At 42.6% G+C, this 22,830-nt stretch overlaps 1 protein-coding gene across 1 annotated transcript in view; it reads left to right on the plus strand.

The window, feature by feature from the left end:
- The window catches only part of LOC146675746 (uncharacterized), a 179,664-nt gene extending 157,041 nt beyond the window's left edge, over positions 1 to 22,623 (plus strand). Inside the window, exon 3 of the mRNA XM_085401186.1 lies at positions 22,254 to 22,623. Within this exon, the coding sequence (XP_085257312.1) occupies positions 22,254 to 22,623 (370 nt within the window). The remainder of the gene's footprint in view (positions 1 to 22,253) is intronic.
- The last annotated feature ends 207 nt before the right edge of the window (positions 22,624 to 22,830 follow it).

Here is a 22,830-nt window from a genome sequence, read left to right on the forward strand (position 1 = left end):
ACAACTCTGCAAAGGTTTCCAAAAGTTTCTGTGGTGAACGTGTGAAGGCTGCAAACACAAATGCTGCGAAGACACGAACTAAAAAACTGCTGTTTCTCACCCCTGTTTAAGGAAAAACTTCAAAAGATCAAAGTGTAGTGACATCATAACTCCGTGAGCCAATGAGATTGTCATGTGACATTTTGGAATGGGGATGGTTTTTTTTAAACCGTTTTCAAATTTAACTTAATATTTGACTGTTTCTTAACTGACTTGTTTAGCTGATTAAGAAATGAATTGAAACGAGCATCACTAACGTTATATAACAGACAACAGAAAAAAAACAGGGTTTTTTTCTAAGTGATAGAGGTATAATACGTTTTTTTTTTTTTTTTTTAATTTAATTATCCTACTTCTTATAAGAGGGAACATTATTTAAAGAATATGTATTTAATTGGAAAACTCTCTATTCAGCTAAAGGCTATAACAAAAAAGGTGAGCTTCCTGCTCAAAAATGAAATGACCAAAATAAATGGAGCATTTCTCTGCAATTACAAACTCTGTGTAAACAATCTTGGTTTCAAAATAAGGCTAATGCTTGTGAGATGTCATCACAGGTGTAAATATTACTGCACATGTTACTATGTCAAAGTCTCACAACTGTCTTATGTTTATTTATGTAGGCAAGACCTACTTTTCACTTTTTTGCTTTGCTATATGCTCTTGAGTTTATTAGTTTGCCAGCAGCACGAACATGTACTAGTGTCAATAATAATAGTACGGTGGATTAGAAAACCTGCTCACAAGTTGAATAAACACCCAGGATTGTTGCATAATTTTCATTCAAAACCAATATTTGAGTCAAAATGAGAAAATGGTTTGTGCTGTCTGATAAAGAAGAAGCAAAATAAAGTGCAGTTTTGATGTAGATGATGTTGTATACAAACTAGAAGAGGAAGATAGTAGGATCTCTGTATCATGTTTTGTCACTTTGTACCATGTAATTCTTTCTATTTCCACCAGGGGGTGTTTTCAGAGATGGTAGGTGGTAAAAGAAGAGGTCAGCAGGAAGATGGCGAAGAGCGACCAAAGACCAAGAAAAAGAGGCAGTCAGGCAAAGATGAAGAGTATTATATCCCTTACAGACCTAAAGACTTTGACTCTGACAGAGGGTGCAGCCCTCACCTCCTTCCTCAATATTCTCATAGTGGGAACGTCTCCCTCGTTAAAAGCAAGTTTCCTTTTAAGTATCAGATCCTTAATATCTTTAGAGAGCCACGGTTTGTTATTAGGGAAAGTCTTAAATTCTCTGACTGGAATCACAGAGTCTTTGCTACACACCACATCAGTGAGTTCATCCAAATCAGAAGTGCTCTCTTGAAACAAGGACCAATCAGTGCAATCAAAACACCCCTGAAGGGCAACACAACTGTCTTTTGTCCAGACATTAGTCCGCTTCACACAGGCCTTCTCCCTCCTAATCACAGATCTGTAAGCAGGGAGGAGATGAATAACATTGTGATCCGAAGAACCTAGCGCAGGTCCGTCCACAGACTTATATGCCCCCTGCTCCCCTTCGGGGCAGCCCCAGACCCCGGGGGTCCCAAAGTACCCCACCCTCAGTAGAGACAGGTGAATGAGAATGAAAAAAACAGAACGATCATTTGGGGTCGAAGAGTGCCCCAGAGCGATTCTAATGGGTTCGTCAGGGGATCGGGAAAGAAAACGTAGCACTTGGGGGCCACGCACAGGCGCTGCTGCGGCAGCGTGGGGGTCATTGATACCCCAGTACATAAAAATGAAGCATAATCACAACAATCTGACTTTATTGGAGGATATTTACACCAGCAACACTGTTTAGTTTGATATGACGGATTAACAGCATGTGCTGTGATATCCAGTTCATCTGTAATAGATACTGGATCTAATCAGTCAGCAGATATTTGATCACCTTAAATATAACTATAGTAGAAAAAATACAACTGTGTTGGTGATTCATGCAAACTTGCATATCAGCCTTTTAAGGTTTTGTAGTATTGAGAACAAAGAGGTTGTGTTAGGGCTGAAAAGCCCGACTTGTTCTCCTCTGCAGGTCATCAAATGCACCACAGGCATTGGTATTTGCACAAACCTGTATATGTTTGATGGCTTTATTATTCTCTGTTCAAAGACAATAAATGTGGAAAATGTCTCATGTAGTATCAGCTTCATTTAAAAATTACTGCAAACATTTAGAGAACATGTGCTGCTGTTTGTCCTACATTTCCAACACTGAATGAACCCTGAAAACGTGATGGCAGGTGGCATATTGGAGTTCACATGAAATATCGGCTGTATGAAGACTGGAAAATATAGATGATAAAAATATGCAGCCAAACATTTGCGGACATGGATAAACTATCTGATCCAAAAAGCAGGAAGTGACACAGCTAGAAAATGAAAGTGTGTAACAGCTGAAGTCAAATGTAATGCAGAGTTGAATCTGCACTTGGATCCATCTGTGAAAGGTCCACATGTAGAGATTACATGAGTCATGATGTTTGTCAGTGCAGCTTGATAACTCCATCTACTGTGGGCTACATATACTGGGCTGGTAGCTCCATAGTGTTGGAAAGAAACTATTAAATGTGCATATTTTAAAATCAGAGGCTCTTCTAACACAGGAGCCATGTTGAGTTTGGATTCCAGCCGACCACCGGCAGTCTGAAATGGAATGAACAGTGTTGGGAAGGTTACTTTTAAAATGTATTCCGCTAGAGATTACAGAATACATGCCCCAAAATGTATTTTGTAACGTATTCCGTTACGTTACTCAATGAGAGTAACGTATTCTGAATACTTTGGATTACTTAATATATTATCATGCTGTTTACAACTACATGAATGTGATTTATTACTATTACTGAAGCTCCGCAGCTCCGAACCGTAGTAAAGGGACCTCTGGCTAATACGTCGGGGTCCGTGTCGGGCTCGGAGCCGAAAAATTACTTTGTTGACTGGGTCAAGTTTGCTAGCGAGAGACAGAGAGAGGCGTTGAAAGGCTGCTCCAACGGAGCTTATTGTTTCGGAGGAAAACACGAACACAGCGTACAGTCGAGTCTTAATAGCTCATTACAACTGGGCTCGTCAGGCACTCTTCTTGGCTGCAGTGGTTATTATTATATTTACATGCTTCCAGCTCCCGTTTCTGCTCGATGACAACTCGTAGTTTTCCACTCTCCTTTTTCTCCCTCCTCGCGCTCACAGACGGGTATGGCAGTCCATTCTCCCTGCAGCACGGACTACACTGCCCATGAGGCTACATTCGTTAGGGCTATGCCTGTAGCATTCTGCCTGTTAGCTTAGCACAACAACAACAACAACAAAAATATTTGTATTTTAAATATGTAACGGCGGTACATGTACTCCGTTACTCCCCAACACTGGGAATGAAGCCCATTGACAGCGAGCAGGTCTGAACAGGAATGGAACGCATCCATGGATAATACACCACTTTATTTGAAGACATCTGTAGCACTGCCTCAGTTCTGGATGTTTCCACAGACTCCTCTGGCCTCTGTGCACCTAAAGAAAAGGTCAAAGGTCAGCAGCACATGTAGTTGGGACAATTCTTAATTTACAAACAACAGTTGCACAAACGATACAATTATTTTCCTCCAATCACGACTTTTCACTTGCAGAAATGGTCCTGTGTGATTTCTAGGCTGTGATATGAAAAACTAGTTCCTAATGGCAGCGATTCACTCAGTAAACATGTGTTTCCTCCTCAGAGGTCAGACTGGGCCACTGGATTCAACAATGAGCCAATGATCATCAAGTAGTGACTAAAGCAGAGCCCTGACGTTCTGACATTCATCACACAGTTAGAACAAATGTCTGCTGATGACTTCATCTCATGAAACGACTGATAGATGTCAACTCATTGATCAGCTGAGCTGCTGCTGCTGATCTTCTTCATCGTGCACAGAAACATTCAGCTCGTTTCAATCAGTAAATAACTTTGAACTGTTCCCACTCAAAATGCTGTCAGAACAATGATCATTGTTACTCCCCTCGAGTCTTAATAAAGCTCAACTTGTTCTTTGTGTTTAAACTGACATTTATTTCGGACAGGAGGATTCTTCCACATGTCTTAACATGTAATGATGTCCAACCACAGCCGATACAATGCCGTCAGAACTAAAAGGAAATACAAACTTAAATGAATATTCTTACTAAAGTCCTTAAGCATTATATACAACGAAACATTCCAACAAAATGATCAATAAAGTACACATTACACTTCACACTGCGGCTATTGCACTTGAATACCATGCAAAACTCGTGCATTTACATACAACGATAATAAACAAAACATTTACCTCATTGGCCTCACTCAAAGGGAATAAACTTTCATTTTTACTCGGTGGGGATGTCCAGAAAAGGCACTCTTTATTTATCTTTCTGCAGACGTGCAAACCTCGTGGCTCGTCTCTTAATTAGCTTGCTGAGTGTGACAGCCAAAAAATGCCCTCTTAGCCACAACACAACTTTAGAAAAGGTTCCTCTATAATTGCACAATTAGCACAAATAACACATTTAAACATATAAATCTAATCAACAAACATGGATTACTATTTATTTCTTATGTATTATTTCTTAATATTTCAACTACTTATTGTTTCAAACTTAACTATCTAATAAAATGAACTGAAAAAGCAACAGAAGAGTGAAAACATTTCGTGTTTCTAGAAAGATCTTTCAGCTCATAGCTGCTCACAGACTGTATTTACAAGTGACAAACTGCAACTCTACAGTACATCTACAGTATATATCAAATATATTCTGTATTCAAATCTATTGAGTGATGTTTGAAAGTCTTTCCAGGTGAGTTTGATCCAGGAGGGTCTGAAGCCAGAGTCAGACAGAGACTGTGCAGAGACTGTAGAAGGACAGCGCAGCAGCAGAGCAGTCCAGATACACTGATGATCCTCTGTCAGATCCAGAGGGACACACAGGGATGATGCTGGACTCTACATTGTGTCTGACAGTGGAGCTGTTCTCAGAGCAGTTCACTCTGCAGCACTGACAGTCATCTGCACTTCTTCTCATTCCTCTATCAGTCACTGCTGGATGAAGCTCTCCTCTCCACCTCCCAGTAACATGGCCCAGTCAGAGCGTCTCTACACACAAGCTGCTGCTGCTTCAACCTCTCTGGATCATCAGGACACAGCTCCTCCTCTCTCAGCACACACACCGTCCTGTTTACCATCATATCCTCCACCTGCAGAGAGAAGAAGGAAGAGCAGAGGAGATAAACGAGTGTTTCCAGAGACTCTTCATCAGCTGTCAGTCAGTGATGCAGCACATCCAGTATAAAGAGCAGCAGGGACTTCAGTGCTGGGACTGTACTAGGACTCATTGTTGCTTCACTTTTTCTAATCTTTGGATTTTTATTGAAGTTGATGAAAATGTTTTTCCCTCCTAGTTTGAGTTTGGACTTTCATTCATTAGAAGAACCTTGGTGTGTCCACTCTGAGCTCTGTAGGAACCCCAACAACAAGCCCAACAATCCAGATGGACAGTTCCAGCTGTTAACTGGAGGAATTCCATCCAAACATCTGCTCTCACTAAATTCTTCCTCACCTACAGACTGTGTTCTTCACTGCTTTAAACTTGGAAATGAATGCAGTCATTGGTCTGCGTGCTGCTTTGTTCAGAGAGCTGATTGGCTGTTGACAGTGTTTGATCAGAGCGTGTCAGCCATTACTATGGTGACCATAAAGGTCAAAAACAGGAAGTGTTTGTGTCCAATCCTGAAGCCTGTCACCATTCTCCTCTCACAGCTTCACTGAGAAGCGGCAGCTTTACAGGAAACACTGGATCTTTGTTTCATACTGACTGTGTTTAGTACAATACTGCTGACAGCACCACCCACTCACTCCATCACTCTACTGACCTCAGAGTCTCCAGTCTGTAGTCTGGACTCTGAAGATCAGACAGCTGCTTCACATCTGGATCCTTCAGGTTGTTGTCCCACAGGTCCAGCTGTCTCAGATGGGAGGGGTTGGACTTCAGTGCTGCTGCCAGATAATCACAGCTGATCTCTGACAAACCACAGCGACTAAATCTGTATAAAGAATGAAAGATGTAAGTTTATTAGACAAAGTGTGAGCTTGAAATCATTCAGTGTTTCATCATCTGTTCAGAGCTGAAGAAGGTTCAGAATGTAGAAGTTTAGAAAATGGAAACTCCAAACAGCTGAAGCCAACAGGAAGCAGCTTCAAACAGGAAACTGTGCAGAGTTTCAGACTATATGTCCTGATGCAGCCAGTTGGATTTTGGAGATTTGAATCTCTGTTCTGTGACTAAGTCCTTGAATCATTTCTTCCAGTTGGTCCAACAAGACAGACTAAGTGTTGGACATGTGTTGTGGCTCCATTAGGGGAGCTTCTAAATGTGATGTGATGGCCCCTCTGGGTCTGTCAGGTCACAGCACTGAAGAGAGCTCAAACTGGGCACACAGTTGTTCCAGTCTGGACCAAAGACTCTATACTGGGACTGAGGGACTGCTTTGACTGCACCCACTGGGACTTTATAAAGGCTCATGTTCTCACTTAGATCATCGATTTCTACTTACATTTCTTTCTGGGAAAAATGGGGAGTACTTTGAAAACAGGAAGTATTTTCCCCAATAAGCAGCCCTGGATTAGTAAATCACTCCAACATGTTCTCAGGCAGAAGAAGCTGTCTTGTTATGAGGGAGAAAAGAAAAAGATTGAGGCACAGAAACTTGTTGAAAGAGAGATAAAGCAGCTAAAATCAGGTGTAAAAGTAAAGCAGAGGATGAGCTGAATAAAGGACACTCAAGGCTGGCTTGGAAAGGAATGAAGTCCATGGTGGGGATGCAGAACAAGGAGCAAAGATGAATGTGATGCTGAATCAGCAGAAGACTTGGACTCATTTGATTCCAGCTTTGATATCATTGATTTCAATGAAGAGCTTTGTGATTGCAGCAAAGGGCTGGTAGCTCTGAGAGTCCCACTGATGAGGTGTTTGTGTGGAAATCTCTTAGTGGGACCAAAGAGAGAAAAAGCCCTGGTCCTGATGCTGTGGGAGGGAAATGATTGAAGTGTGCTGTGAGGAACTGACTGGGAGATTTTCACACATTTTCCAGTCCTCCTTGGAACAACAGGAAGTTCCCAGCATATGGAAACAAAGGTTAAGTGTCCTATGGCACTCAGTGATGATGGTGCTGTGGCCCCACCACCTCCACCTCTTTGTAAAGGAACTAACTGTAATCTGAAGCTTCAAATGGAACTAAGACTTCCTCCACTAGGTGGCAGTGTCTGATGAGAAAGTGTTAGTGGAGCTGGCCTGGAGTCAGAAACAGGAAGATGCAGGATTTGGGCTGAAATGGGGAAAAGTGGTTCGCACTAGTGCCTTAAAGCAAGAAGGTTGTAGGTTGAAGCTTGTTGGCCTTTCTGTGGAGGTTGGATGTTCTCCCACAGTCCAATGAAATGCTGCTTAGGTTCATTGGTGCTTCTAAATTGGCTGTAGGTGTGGATGTGAGAGAGTGCTTCTCTGTCTCTTTCTGTTGGCCCTGTGATGGACTGCTCACCTGTGCAGGTGGACCACGCCTCTTGCCCTATGACAGCTAGGGCACAGGCTGCAGCTCTTTGAGCCTAAGCTGAATAAACAGTTAGCAAAAATGATCCATAGATGGCCTGAAATCCCCCAATTAGCAGTTTGGTAGATAGCTATGACATGCTAATCCCATCCAGCAGCTGTAGAATAGAATAGAATAGAATAGAATAGCCTTTATTGTCATTGTACAGAGTACAACGAAATTGGAGTGCCACTCCCTTGGTGCAAGTTTCAATAATAAATATAAATGTAAGATATAAAAAGTACAAAAAAAACCAATCATAAGTACTCAAACAATAGTATGTACAATATATACAGGATAGCAGCATTAATATAATGACAGTATGAATAGCAGCATAATATAATGACAGTATGAATAGCAGCATAATATAATGACAGTGACGGTATGGAATAGGTTCAATTGTTTTTGTGCTTATTTACTACGGTGATAGCTCTGGGAAAGAAGTCAACCCCGAATCTGTTTGTCCTGGTTTTATGTGACCTGTACCGTCGGCCTGACGGTAATAGTTCAAACAGTTGGTTGCTGGGGTGAGAGTGGTCCTTGATGATATTACCAGCTCTGCTGAGGTACCGAGAGTTTGCAGTGACCTCCAGGCTGGGCAGAGAGCAGCCAGTGATCTTCTGGGCTGTGTTGATGACCCTCTGCAGTACTTTCCTGTCCACAGCTGAGCACCCTGCATACCATGTTGTTACGCCGTACGTTAGGATGCTCTCTATGGTGGCTCTGTAAAATGTCACCAGCAGCCTCTCCTCCAGGTTGTTCCTCCTGAGCACTCTCAGAAAGTGGAGACGCTGCTGGGCCTTTTTAACCACCGCTGTAGTATTTGCAGTCCAGGAGAGGTCATCAGATATCTGCACACCCAGAAACCTCATGGAGTGTACCCTCTCCACACAGCTCCCGTGAATGTAAAGTGGGGCCGGGTCTGCTCTGCCCTTCCTGAAGTCCAAGATAAGTTCTTTAGTTTTCGTGGTGTTCAGTTGGAGGTTGTTAACTGAACACCACTCAGTCAGTCTGTTGACCTCATCTCTGTAGTCCGACTCATCCCCCCTTGAGATGAGTCCAACCACTGTGGTGTCATCCGCGAACTTTATGATGGTGTTTGAGAGATGGGTAGGGGAGCAGTCGGATGTGTAGAGCGTAAACAGGAGGGGACTCAAAACACATCCTTGTGGAGACCCGGTGCTGAGTGTGATGGTGCTGGACCGGTGGGGGGCGGGTCTGACAGACTGTGGTCTATTTGTCAGGAAGTCACTGTCACTGTTCATAGACATAAACTACACCTTTATTGGTGCTATTTCCAAGCACATTGTGCGCTGTCGGTCCTGCTTGCTACACAAGAACATTCAATATTTAGTATTTACTGCTGTTTACACTTAGCTAGATTAACGTGATGGTCAGTGGCGGTCCTAGCCTGTTTGGCGCCCTGGGCAAACACTCTCTATGGTGCCCCCCCCTCCCCCCCTCCCCCACACACAAACACACACACACATAAAACATATTAAGGATTGTATGTTAACATAAAACTGTTGTCGAAATTCACCAGAGAAACACACACACATGAAGAGAGAGAGAGAGTATGCATTGTATGCAGACGGCTACCAAACAGCCATCATAATTCGTCACACAATGAGAACAGGACAAATCACAAATTGACAATGACTAATTAATGTTTTAAACTGTATTTGTTAACAATTTGAAAAATAAAATTTGCTGAATGAATGATCAACAGTTGTTGTTGCTGTGCAGCAGTGGGAATACTGACAACTGTCACTGGATCATTTAATGTTGAAGAAATATATTAAACCAGAGGACGACTTTTTTTTTTCTTTAATTCTCCGCTTTTCCAGTCTCTTCAATTTGTCTTTTAGAACACTCTACTCACCATATCAGGAAATGCTAAGATTTGACTAATGACTGCTTGAGAATCACTGGGCATAAAATAGTATTTTTTCCTGCCAAACTGTGTTACATTTTGAATTTTTGTAGATTAATTTAAAGAATTAAGAACAAATGATCTGTTTTGTGACAGGCTATTAATAACAAGCACCTAAAGATAATTTAAAATTAATTATTTGCAACATTGTCTGTTTTTTGTACACACAACATGGTTGATTCTTTTGAGTTAAGCACTTTTTTGTAACGGTGACAGTGTAGAAGTGAAAAAACACTGCCATCATCAGGTCAAACTTGAAATTTCAAAATTACTCTACAAATTTTATCCTGCAAATTGTCACTGAGGTTCTGTAATGACAGGAAAAAATTTTATGGAATGTTTATTTCCTTGAAAGTGGATCAAAGCCAAAGTAAAATGTATTTCTGTAGCTGTTGACCAAAGTGACCTGCTCTCCCTCTTGAGCTACAGCAACTCCTAATGTAACATTAAGTAAGATAAATACCACCTAGAACCTCTTGTACTATACAGTGTTTGTGTAGATAAAGAACTCTATGAATGTTTCTTAATCACTTTAAATAAATAATCATAAACAACCTCCAAAAATTCTGCTTGATCTGCTTGCAAACTGTCAGGGGTTAGTACTTAAAAAATTTATATATGAATGTACTACACAAAGGGAGTTCATTTGGATTTTTATGAACCCCAATTTTACAGGGAGTGCAGAATTATTAGGCAAATGAGTATTTTGTCCACATCATCCTCTTCATGCATGTTGTCTTACTCCAAGCTGTATAGGCTTGAAAGCCTACTACCAATTAAACATATTAGGTGATGTGCATCTCTGTAATGAGAAGGGGTGTGGTCTAATGACATCAACACCCTATATCAGGTGTGCATAATTATTAGGCAACGTCCTTTCCTTTGGCAAAATGGGTCAAAAGAAGGACTTGACAGGCTCAGAAAAGTCAAAAATAGTGGGATATCTTGCAGAGGGATGCAGCAGTCTCAAAATTGCAAAGCTTCTGAAGCGTCATCATCGAACAATCAAGCGTTTCATTCAAAATAGTCAACAGGGTCGCAAGAAGCGTGTGGAAAAACCAAGACGCAAAATAACTGCCAATGAACTGAGAAAAGTCAAGCATGCAGCTGCCAAGATGCCACTTGCCACCAGTTTGGCCATATTTCAGAGCTGCAACATCACTGGAGTGCCCAAAAGCACAAGGTGTGCTATTGCACACCTTGTGATGTCAGAGACATGGCCAAGGTAAGAAAGGCTGAAAGACGACCACCACTGAACAAGACACACAAGCTGAAACGTCAAGACTGGGCCAAGAAATATCTCAAGACTGATTTTTCTAAGGTTTTATGGACTGATGAAATGAGAGTGAGTCTTGATGGGCCAGATGGATGGGCCCGTGGCTGGATTGGTAAAGGGCAGAGAGCTCCAGTCCGACTCAGACGCCAGCAAGGTGGAGGTGGAGTACTGGTTTGGGCTGGTATCATCAAAGATGAGCTTGTGGGGCCTTTTCGGGTTGAGGATGGAGTCAAGCTCAACTCCCAGTCCTACTGCCAGTTTCTGGAAGACACCTTCTTCAAGCAGTGGTACAGGAAGAAGTCTGCATCCTTCAAGAAAAACATGATTTTCATGCAGGACAATGCTCCATCACACGCGTCCAAGTACTCCACAGCGTGGCTGGCAAGAAAGGGTATAAAAGAAGAAAAACTAATGACATGGCCTCCTTGTTCACCTGATCTGAACCCCATTGAGAACCTGTGGTCCATCATCAAATGTGAGATTTACAAGGAGGGAAAACAGTACAACTCTCTGAACAGTGTCTGGGAGGCTGTGGTTGCTGCTGCACGCAATGTTGATGGTGAACAGATCAAAACACTGACAGAATCCATGGATGGCAGGCTTTTGAGTGTCCTTGCAAAGAAAGGTGGCTATATTGGTCGCTGATTTGTTTTTGTTTTGTTTTTGAATGTCAGAAATGTATATTTGTGAATGTGGAGATGTTATATTGGTTTCACTGGTAAAAATAAATAATTGAAATGGGTATATATTTGTTTTTTGTTAAGTTGCCTAATAATTATGCACAGTAATAGTCACCTGCACACACAGATATCCCCCTAAAATAGCTAAAACTAAAAACAAACTAAAAACTACTTCCACAAACATTCAGCTTTGATATTAATGAGTTTTTTGGGTTCATTGAGAACATGGATGTTGTTCAATAATAAAATTATTCCTCAAAAATACAACTTGCCTAATAATTCTGCACTCCCTGTAGACTGGTCAAGTTCTTCTATACCAAACTCGCTCATACATGTCTTTCTAGACCCTTCTTTGTGCGCTGCTGCACAGTCATGTTGGAACAGGAAGGGGTCATCTCCAAACTGTTTCCACAAAATTGGGAGCATGAAACTGTCAAAAATGTCTTGGTATGTCTGCGTGTATTTCAAAACATGTAGCTCTCCGACTTTATATCCTGTACGAGAGTTTGTCTTGTATTATGTTCAAATGTTTAATAAAAACGTGTATCACTTATTGATAAAGAAGAAAACTTTGAAGAAAACTCTGAAATTATCCCGATTAGTGAAGAGTGTGTCGTTTCCGCAGCACTATTCTTTGTTTCTATTTAATGTATTTAAATCTAGTATTGTGTAGATTCACAATGGTCAGAGGGCCCGGTGGCGCCAGTGTCCGGCAGCCTCGCCTCTGTCAGTGCGCCCCAGGGTGGCTGTGGCTACAATGTAGCTTGCCATCACCAGTGTGTGAATGTGTGTGTGAATGGGTGGATGACTGGATATGTAAAGCGCTTTGGGGTCCTTAGGGACTAGTAAAGCGCTGTATAAATACAGGCCATTTACCACTCAATGAGAATGATCATCACGTGTTCTTACATGATATTGTAAGAACTGTATTTAAATAATGTAATGGAGAGCAGAGGATCATCACACTTTTTTCATATAAATGGTAAATGGCCTGTATTTGTATAGTGCTTTACTAGTCCCTAAAGACCCCAAAGCGCTTTACACATCCAGTCATCTACACACACATTCACACACTGGTGATGGCAGCTACATTGCAGCCACAGCCACTCTGGGGCGCACTGACAGAGGCGAGGCTGCCAGACACTGGTGCCACTGGTTTCACCCAAAACCTCTGGTGATAATGACCCACACTTTTTTTCACACCTTGGCTCATGTTATGAAGCACATGATTAATAGTGGTCAGCAATGCACTCAAATACACTAATAGTATTTTAGTGTGATTTAAAATGGGGTAGCACAGTTACCTGCAAGAAGGTCCTGAGTTCAATTCCACTATCAAGCCGGGATCTTTCTGTGTGGAGTTTGCATGTTCTCCCCATGTTTGTGTGGGTTCTCTCCAGGTACTCCGGCTTCCTCCCACCGTCCAAAGACATGCAGTTAGAGGGGATAGGTCAATTGAAAAATCTAAATTGCCCATAAGTGTGAATCCATGAGTGAATGTGAGTACGGATGGTTGTTTGTCTCTGTGTGGTAGCCCTGCGACAGACTGGCAACCTGTCCAGGGTGTACCCTGCCTCTTGCCCTAAGATAGCTGGGATAGGCTCCAGTGCCCCCCGCAACCCTGAAAAGGATAAGCTGAAGCAAATGGATGAATTTAAAATGGTCTAAAATAATTTTTAGACCATTTCACTCATTGGATTTATTTCATTTTTCTGACAAATAATATTTTGATGAGACAAAATGTTCTGATGAACAGAAAATACTTCTTTCTGTAATATTTATTCTGTATAAACAGATTATACAGGAAACACTTGGGCTGATGGATTGTAGGTTTCCAGGTTTGGCAACTAGATCAAAACGTGGCACAGCTGGCAACCTAACAAACTTTTATCCACACTCCTAAAAGGTTGATTCTGTTCATCTGGCTGAGATTTTCATCAGTAATCTGGGACATTTAAAAGTTGATGTGTACCGTAAACCTACGCATACAGATCAGAATTTAATGTTTGACTCTCTTCATCCACTGAAGCATATACTGGGTGTCACCAGGACGCTGCAACATAGAGTGAACACCATCCCTACAGACACAGTGGCCAGGGAAGCAGAAGAACATCACATCAAGAAGGCCCAGAGTAAATGTGATTCAAGATTCTTTATTTGTCACGTGCATGGCTATACAGGTATAACACACAGTGAAATGTGACCTGATACACTCCTCGACTGTGCAACGAAAAAAAGAGAAAGACAGAACTTTATATACAGTGAATGAGTATATACAAAGAGGACATTATGTGTTGCAAGTGGGTGAGTTATGTACATTATATAAATAGAAATAAAATAAAATAAAACAATATGGAAAATTACATCTTGTGCACATTGTGTGGGAAGGGTGTTAAAATGTCATGTGCTATAGCGAGGCCAGAAGAATCAGGATGATATGAGAATATATGCACTGCACTACACACTGTATATAAATGCCACTTGTTTTGCACATATTCAACTCTGTATATTTTATATATTTTATTATTTTTATTATTTATTTATTTATTTTTACTATTTAATTTGTAAAAATGTGTATACACACACACACACACACACACACACACACACACACACACACACACACACACACTCGTAGGAAAATATTTAGTATACACATCCAGAAATGCATACACTATTATATATTGTACATATATTTATTAGTTTCAGGTTGGCCATTCTTGTATTTTGCTCGTTTGTGTTGTTGTGTTTGCACATCTCTGTTGCTTGTGGGGCTCGCACACAAGAATTTCACTCGCATGTGCTGTGCCAGTGTGCCTGCACATGTGATGTGACAATAAAAGTGATTTGATTTGATTTGATTTGAATATGATAATGAGTCCTGTCTCAGTCACTTAAGGATAATAGGGGGGTGGGGGGCACCCGTCCCATCCCAGCAACAGATGGGATGGGTCCTTCAAAATCTCTCACATCTCTCCACAGCACCTGTATAGAAAGTCCTGAGGATCACTGGAGAGACCCTGAACTTCCTCAGTTGTCGTAGGTTGTACAGGCACTGCCTAGCCTTTTTGGTCTGGACCTGAATGTGGGCAGACCATGTCAGGTCTGAGGAGATGTTGACACCGAGATACTTGAAGGACTGCACGCTCTCCACTGGAGCTCCATTAATGATAATGGAGGCTATCCCAGCTGGACATATATATATATAAAAAAAAAAAAAACACCCAGCACGCCCCTGCGGGCGGTTTATCCTTCAAGCTCGGGTCCTCTACCAGAGGCCTGGGAGCTTGAGGGTCCTGCGCAGTATCTTAGCTGTTCCCAGGACTGCGCTCTTCTGGACAGAGATCTCCGATGTTGTTCCCGGGATCTGCTGGAGCCACTCGCCTAGCTTGGGAGTCACCGCACCTAGTGCTCCGATTACCACGGGGACCACCGTTACCTTCACCCTCCACATCCTCTCGAGCTCTTCTCTGAGCCCTTGGTATTTCTCCAGCTTCTCGTGTTCCTTCTTCCTGATATTGCTGTCATTGGGAACCGCTACATCGATCACTACGGCCGTCTTCTTCTGTTTGTCTACCACCACTATGTCCGGTTGGTTAGCCACCACCATTTTGTCCGTCTGTATCTGGAAGTCCCACAGGATCTTAGCTCGGTCATTCTCCACCACCCTTGGGGGCATCTCCCATTTTGACCTCGGGACTTCTAGGTTATACTCGGCACAGATGTTCCTGTACACTATGCCGGCCACTTGGTTATGGCGTTCCATGTATGCCTTGCCTGCTAGCATCTTGCACCCTGCTGTTATGTGCTGGATTGTCTCTGGGGCATCTTTACACAGCCTGCACCTGGGGTCTTGCCTGGTGTGATAGACCCCAGCCTCTATGGATCTTGTACTCAGAGCTTGTTCTTGTGCTGCCATGATTAGTGCCTCTGTGCTGTCTTTCAGTCCAGCTTTGTCCAGCCACTGGTAGGATTTCTGGATATCAGCCACCTCCTCTATCTGCCGGTGGTACATACCGTGCAGGGGCCTGTCCTTCCATGATGGTTCCTCGTCTCCCTCCTCTTTCTTGGGTTTCTGCTGCCTGAGGTATTCACTGAGCACTCGGTCAGTTGGGGCCATCTTCCCAATGTATTCTTGGATGTTCCTTGTCTCATCCTGGACTGTGGTGCTGACACTCACCAGTCCCCGGCCCCCTTCCTTCCGCTTAGCGTACAGCCTCAGGGTGCTGGACTTGGGGTGAAACCCTCCATGCATGGTCAGGAGCTTTCTTGTCTTTATGTCAGTGGCTTCTATCTCCTCCTTTGGCCAGCCTATTACCCCAGCAGGGTACCTGATCACGGGCAGGGCGTATGTGTTGATGGCCCGGATCTTGTTCTTACCATTCAGCTGACTCCTCAGGACTTGCCTGACCCTCTGCAGGTACTTGGTGGTTGCAGCCTTTCTAGCGGCCTCTTCATGGTTCCCATTTGCCTGCGGGATCCCCAGGTACTTGTAACTGTCCTCTATGTCTGCAATGTTGCCTTCTGGTAGTTCAATCCCCTCAGTTCTGACTACCTTCCCTCTCTTTGTTACCATCCGACTACACTTCTCCAGTCCGAACGACATTCCAATGTCATTGCTGTATAGCCTGGTAGTGTGGATCAGTGAATCGATGTCTCGTTCACTCTTGGCATACAGCTTGATGTCATCCATGTACAGGAGGTGGCTGACAACTGCTCCGTTCCGTAGTCGGTATCCGTAGCCAGTCTTGTTAATGATCTCACTGAGGGGGTTCAGGCCTATGCAGAACAGCAGTGGGGACAGAGCATCTCCTTGGTAGATCCCGCACTTGATGGTAACTTGTGCTATGGGCTTGGAGTTGGCCTCTAGTGTTGTACGCCACATCCCCATTGAGTTCCTGATGAAGGCTCTTAGGGTCCCATTGATCTTGTACAATTCTAGGCATTCCAGTATCCAGCTGTGGGGCATTGAGTCATAGGCCTTCTTGTAATCAATCCAGGCAGTGCACAGGTTGGTCAGTCTGGTCTTGCAGTCTCGGCTGATTGTTCTGTCTACCAGTAGCTGGTGTTTTGCACCTCTGGTATTCTTGCCAATTCCTTTCTGTGTCCCGCTCATGTATTGACCCATGTGCCTGTTCATCTTAGCCGATATGATGCCTGACAGGAGCTTCCATGTAGTACTGAGGCAGGTTATTGGTCGGTAGTTGGAGGGGACCGGTCCCTTCTTGGGGTCCTTGGGGATCAGGACCGTCCGGCCTTCAGTTAGCCATTCCGGGTGTCTCTCGTTAACTAGCAGCTGGTTCATTTGTGCTGCCAGACGCTCGTGGAGTGCAGTCAGCTTCTTCAGCCAGTAGGCGTGAACCATGTCGGGCCCTGGTGCTGTCCAACTCTTCATACTGGAGACCCTTTCTTGGATATCTGCCACTGTGATGGTTACTGGACCCTGTTCAGGGAGGTCGCTGTGGTCTGCCCTCAGATCCACTAGCCACTGAGCATTGCCGTTATGGGTTGCATCCTTCTCCCATATGCTCTTCCAGTATTGCTCCGTCTCCAGCCTTGGTGGTGCTGTTCTCTTATTGTTCCCTTGCCACTGAGAGTACACCTTTGCTGGTTCTGTGGAGAACAGCTGGTTTATTCTCCTGCCTTCTATCTCTCTGGTGTACCTCCTCAAGCGGCTGGCCAAGGCTGTGAGTCTTTGCTTATATATATATATATATATATATATATATATTGTCATGATTCGAGTTTTTGAGGAGGAGACAAAACGACTGCATGGTCTCTCAGTAGATGTCAAAATAGTGATTTTTATTATACATATGTACATATGGGGAAGATGAGCATCACAAGCCTTTTGGAGCCGATCTCCCCCGAACAGTCTCTTCACTAGGTTTTTATTGCAATGATGACGTCAAGTCACATGATAAGTATCAGTCAGTTCTCACTTCTATGTCCTTCTATGGCTAAGAACAACAACATGTTCCAGATGTTTCCACTCCGGGTTTCTGGGAACTTAACCAATAGTGTGTAGAATGTGTAGTTGTGTGAGAGTGTCCATTTCCGGCCAACAAAAGTTCACCGTGTCCTCATATGACTTTACTGGGGCCTGACTGGACCCACAGCTTCTGCTGGTGTTTTCGCCACATCATAGAGTATTACTTCTAGAATAGGTTTTATCCTGCGTGCTCTGAAATAAATGATAAATGATACATGATAAACTGATGATAAGTGATGCAGACTAATGAAGTAATGATGAAATAATGACGGTGCTTTATGCATGATATATAGTGACAGTAAAATAAGATGTTTTTCTCGACAATATTTATATATATATATATATAACAACATCGGAGATCTCTGTCCAGAAGAGCGCAGTCCTAGGAACAGCTAAGATACTGTGCAGGACCCTCAAGCTCCCAGGCCTCTGGTAGAGGACTCGAGCTTGAAAGATTGACCGCCCACAGGGGCGAGCGGGGAAAGAAAAAAAAAAAAATAAAATAAAATAATATATATATATATATATATATATATATATGTATATAAGATTGACCGCCCACAGGGGGGAGCGGGGAAAGAAAAAAAATAAATAAATAAAATTATATATATATATATATATATATATATATATATATATATAATTTTATTTTTTTTTATTTTTTTGTCAGGGAAGGTAGTCAGAACTGAGGGGATTGAACTACCAGAAGGCAACATTGCAGACATAGAGGACAGTTACAAGTACTTGGGGATCCCGCAGGCGAATGGGAACCATGAAGAGGCCGCAAGAAAAGCTGCAACCACCAAGTACCTGCAGAGGGTCAGGCAAGTCCTGAGGAGTCAGCTGAATGGTAAGAACAAGATCCGGGCCATCAACACCTACGCCCTGCCCGTGATCAGGTACCCTGCTGGGGTAATAGGCTGGCCAAAGGAGGAGATAGAAGCCACTGACATAAAGACAAGAAAGCTCCTTACCATGCATGGAGGGTTTCACCCCAAGTCCAGCACCCTGAGGCTGTACGCTAAGCGGAAGGAAGGGGGCCGGGGACTGGTGAGTGTCAGCACCACAGTCCAGGATGAGACAACGAACATCCAAGAATACATTGGGAAGATGGCCCCAACTGACCGAGTGCTCAGTGAATACCTCAGGCAGCAGAAACCCAAGAAAGAGGAGGGAGACGAGGAACCATCATGGAAGGACAGGCCCCTGCACGGTATGTACCACCGGCAGATAGAGGAGGTGGCTGATATCCAGAAATCCTACCAGTGGCTGGACAAAGCTGGACTGAAAGACAGCACAGAGGCACTAATCATGGCAGCACAAGAACAAGCTCTGAGCACAAGATCCATAGAGGCTGGGGTCTATCACACCAGGCAAGACCCCAGGTGCAGGCTGTGTAAAGATGCCCCAGAGACAATCCAGCACATAACAGCAGGGTGCAAGATGCTAGCAGGCAAGGCATACATGGAACGCCATAACCAAGTGGCCGGCATAGTGTACAGGAACATCTGTGCGGAGTATAACCTGGAAGTCCCGAGGTCAAAATGGGAGATGCCCCCAAGGGTGGTGGAGAATGACCGAGCTAAGATCCTGTGGGACTTCCAGATACAGACGGACAAAATGGTGGTGGCTAACCAACCGGACATAGTGGTGGTAGACAAACAGAAGAAGACGGCCGTAGTGATCGATGTAGCGGTTCCGAATGACAGCAATATCAGGAAGAAGGAACACGAGAAGCTGGAGAAATACCAAGGGCTCAGAGAAGAGCTCGAGAGGATGTGGAGGGTGAAGGTAACGGTGGTCCCCGTGGTAATCGGAGCACTAGGTGCGGTGACTCCCAAGATAGGCGAGTGGCTCCAGCAGATCCCGGGAACAACATCGGAGATCTCTGTCCAGAAGAGCGCAGTCCTGGGAACAGCTAAGATACTGCGCAGGACCCTCAAGCTCCCAGGCCTCTGGTAGAGGACCCGAGCTTGAAGGATAAACCGCCCGCAGGGGCGTGCTGGGTGTTTTTTTTTATATATCTACAGGCCTTTGGAGCCGAGGATCGCAAGTTTCATTCCCGCCTGGGATGTCTGTATCCAGTAAGGGTCCTGAGGCTAGACCCCCTATGCTAAGTGAGCCTACTGCAGACATGAGCGAGACAGATTTTTTTTTATAGATATATATAACATATCAGAGGGGCTTTTAATAAGATATATATATAAAAAAACCCTCTTTACATCTGCTAATGAAAGTGAAAATGAATGAAAATAAAATGCTAGAGAAAGGGCTGTGTGGAGAGCTGTTATAAATGCATGATCTGTTGATCTGTTAGAGTTTAAGTTGAGTTTAAACTACATACATCTTATGTAATACTCAATACAAATACACTATGAACACCTTCATCTTGTTGAATTTAATATGCTGTGTGTATTATATTCTGACAAGATGAAATGTAAATGTAACTGATTTTGTTCAATAATGAGTTTGAGTGGGTTTTATTTCTTTTATGTCATTTTTGATTTCGTTGTTAGTTATTATTTTGTTTTGTTTATGACTTTGAATAAATAAAGTTTGGAGGAAAAAACACCAGTGGTTGTTATCCTGCTGGGATTTGTGGTTCATTAAATACTTGGTGTTGATTTTTAAATTCACTTCTGGAACCTTATGAAGTGGAGTCAGCTTTGGATACCATGGGAACCATTGGTGCATCTCTCAGAGTTCAGTGAAGGCAAGCATTAAGCAGGACCAAAACAAATGTCCCTCACATGCCAAGGGTAAGAAAAAAACTGGTGGTCAGTGGTAGTTTTAGTAAATCAAAGGACATTCAGTGTTTTTTTTTCCTTTTAATTGTGTTATTTTCAATTGAATTCATGTTTCAGGTCCAGTTTATCTTTAAAACTAGGCACAAACACGAGACGAAATGTCTGTAAATTTGTAGTATCTAACTTGATTATCTTTCTTATTGCTACTTTAAAGTATTTAATCATATTTTCAAGCTAAATTTTAAAGGTACATATGTTGTTTTTCATTTATGTGCTTGGATGAGAAGTCTTAACATCATTGTTGTTTTTAAGGCAGTATTTGGATAATTTTTCTCTAAACTTATTATCTTTATGTTTGTCAGAGCTGATTCACTGAGTAACACCAGCAGCCAAATGCTCACAGTGGCAGAGGTAAGTCACTTTAACGTGACACATTAGATAAGGAAGAGACATGGCATTCCAAGTGTAACCCACCTAAAATTGCCTCATGAAAATTAACTGCTGATCCCGAGGAATGCCAGGTAGGTGGCACTATGAGATTATGTAGTGCTTGTGAATTTAAATAGCGAAGGAAAACGACGTTAAGGCTGTATCCCAATTCGGGGTCTGCAGCTTTAAAGTACGCAGCCTTAACGGTCCTCAAGGTCCGCGTACTCAAAGACCGTTAAGGCCGGAAGTGCGAGGCTTGGAAACGTTTCATACAGCTTTGTTTGACAGAAATGAAGGAGAACATATTTTGTACATTTGTTTCTACATGAGCTCTGAATCTGAGGCTGAGACCACAGGACTGTACAAACATGATTGTTGGGCTTCATTTCTGTACTGAACAGTCATTTTAAGATTAGCTAGTAAATAACAATTAGATAGTGTTGTTCATGAGACTAAAATCATCTCACTTTGGTAATGTAACTATAATATGGCCAATATTATAGTTATTATATTAATCATTATTAGTTATTACAGCAGTGAGTTTGAACTCTGTGTCAAATACTGAGCTTCAGTAAAGATTCAAGTTGCAGTTATTTATTTATATCACCTTAAATCTTCACTCAAAGACAAGTATCTGTTACAGTGTATATATAGATGTATCATACATAAGAGACAAATGTTGTTCTTTTAATGTGTTGGCATTACTAAATTTGGCTCAGTGCTTACATATATGTGTAAAAAGAAAATGTACGAGCTGTGATAACTGTTTCTGATAGAATGAAGAGTAGACTTTGCTGCTCTTAACTTTTTACTGTCCACTTTCTGCTGTGAACAAACAAATTTCCTATGTGTGGGACTAATAAAGGTTTATCTTATCTTATCTTATGTGAAGGTGAAAGGTAAACTTCACAGTGACATAAAAATGTTCCCAAAGGGGCCAGGGGAACAGTTAATTTAGCATTTTTGGCATTACAGGTACAGCCAGGATATATTTTTACTTACCTTTCACTAAAATTGCAGTTTCCCTGCTGACTCCAATTATGGAATCAGATGGGGAAGCACAGAGTTTCCGTTGTTGAATAGTGGGTTTGTGTATGCATTTGGTGACGTGTGAACAGGATTACTTTGCTTACTTGTAAATAGCCTGTTTAAGTTACATATAAATGGGTAAAAAACATGTATAATTAATATGCAAAATATTGTTGGGGTAATGAGCATGCTGACTGCATCAAAACATCTTCTGACTACAAACACGTTTTTCATCCCTCACCTGGCGGGAGGAGTTTATGAAAGAAGGACACAACAACTCTTCAGTAATTTCCCATTTCCACTTTTTCACAACACCTCAGTCTTTGTAAGGAGGAAGTCTATCAGATCAAATGGTTGTAGATTGTTGTTACTCTGTCCATCTCTTCTTTCTCTTTATATACAGACCGGGAAAATGCAAAGAAGACCTCACCATAAGAAGGGGGTAGATTCAACTGAAGAACAGCTGGATCTGCGCACAAAAGTTCACACCAAACGATACCTCTGTGAGCAGTGTGGGAAAATGTTCAAAACACTATTAAGTTTGAAGGTCCATCAGCGTCTGCACACTGGACAAAAACCCTATTCTTGTGATCAGTGTGGCCAGAGCTTTGCCCAGTTAGTTCATCTTCAGGTGCATCAGTTTGGGCACAGTGGAAAAAAACCATTCCTCTGTGAAGAGTGTGGAAAGACCTTCACTCACCGAAGTCCTTTGAAAAGACACCAATACACCCACACAGGAGAAAAACCATTCCCCTGTGATGAGTGTGGAAAAAGGTTCTCTCACTTAGGGAACTTGAAAATGCACCAGCGTATTCACACAGGAGAAAAACCATTCCCCTGTAATAACTGTGGAAAACGCTTCGTCCAAGCAATTCATTTACAGAAACACAAGTGCATGCCACAGGTGTAGGAAGCATCCTGCCCTACATCGGCACTTCCACAAATGTTTATCAACCCATTAAAATAATTTGCAAGCATATTAACATGTTGTCATTCTAATTTCATTTTCAAATGAAAGCCAATGACAGGGAGATATTTTCTTTCTGTGCCAGCGATCTGTGTCAGCTGATCCCTGCAACCGTGCACTTACGTCTTTGATCAAATAAACTAAGCTGAA

The sequence above is a fragment of the Rhamphochromis longiceps genome, linkage group LG3, assembly GCF_057381845.1.
Source record: "Rhamphochromis longiceps isolate RC_006_pf linkage group LG3, R_longiceps_female_GT1.1, whole genome shotgun sequence".
Classification (NCBI taxonomy): Eukaryota; Metazoa; Chordata; class Actinopteri; order Cichliformes; family Cichlidae; genus Rhamphochromis; species Rhamphochromis longiceps.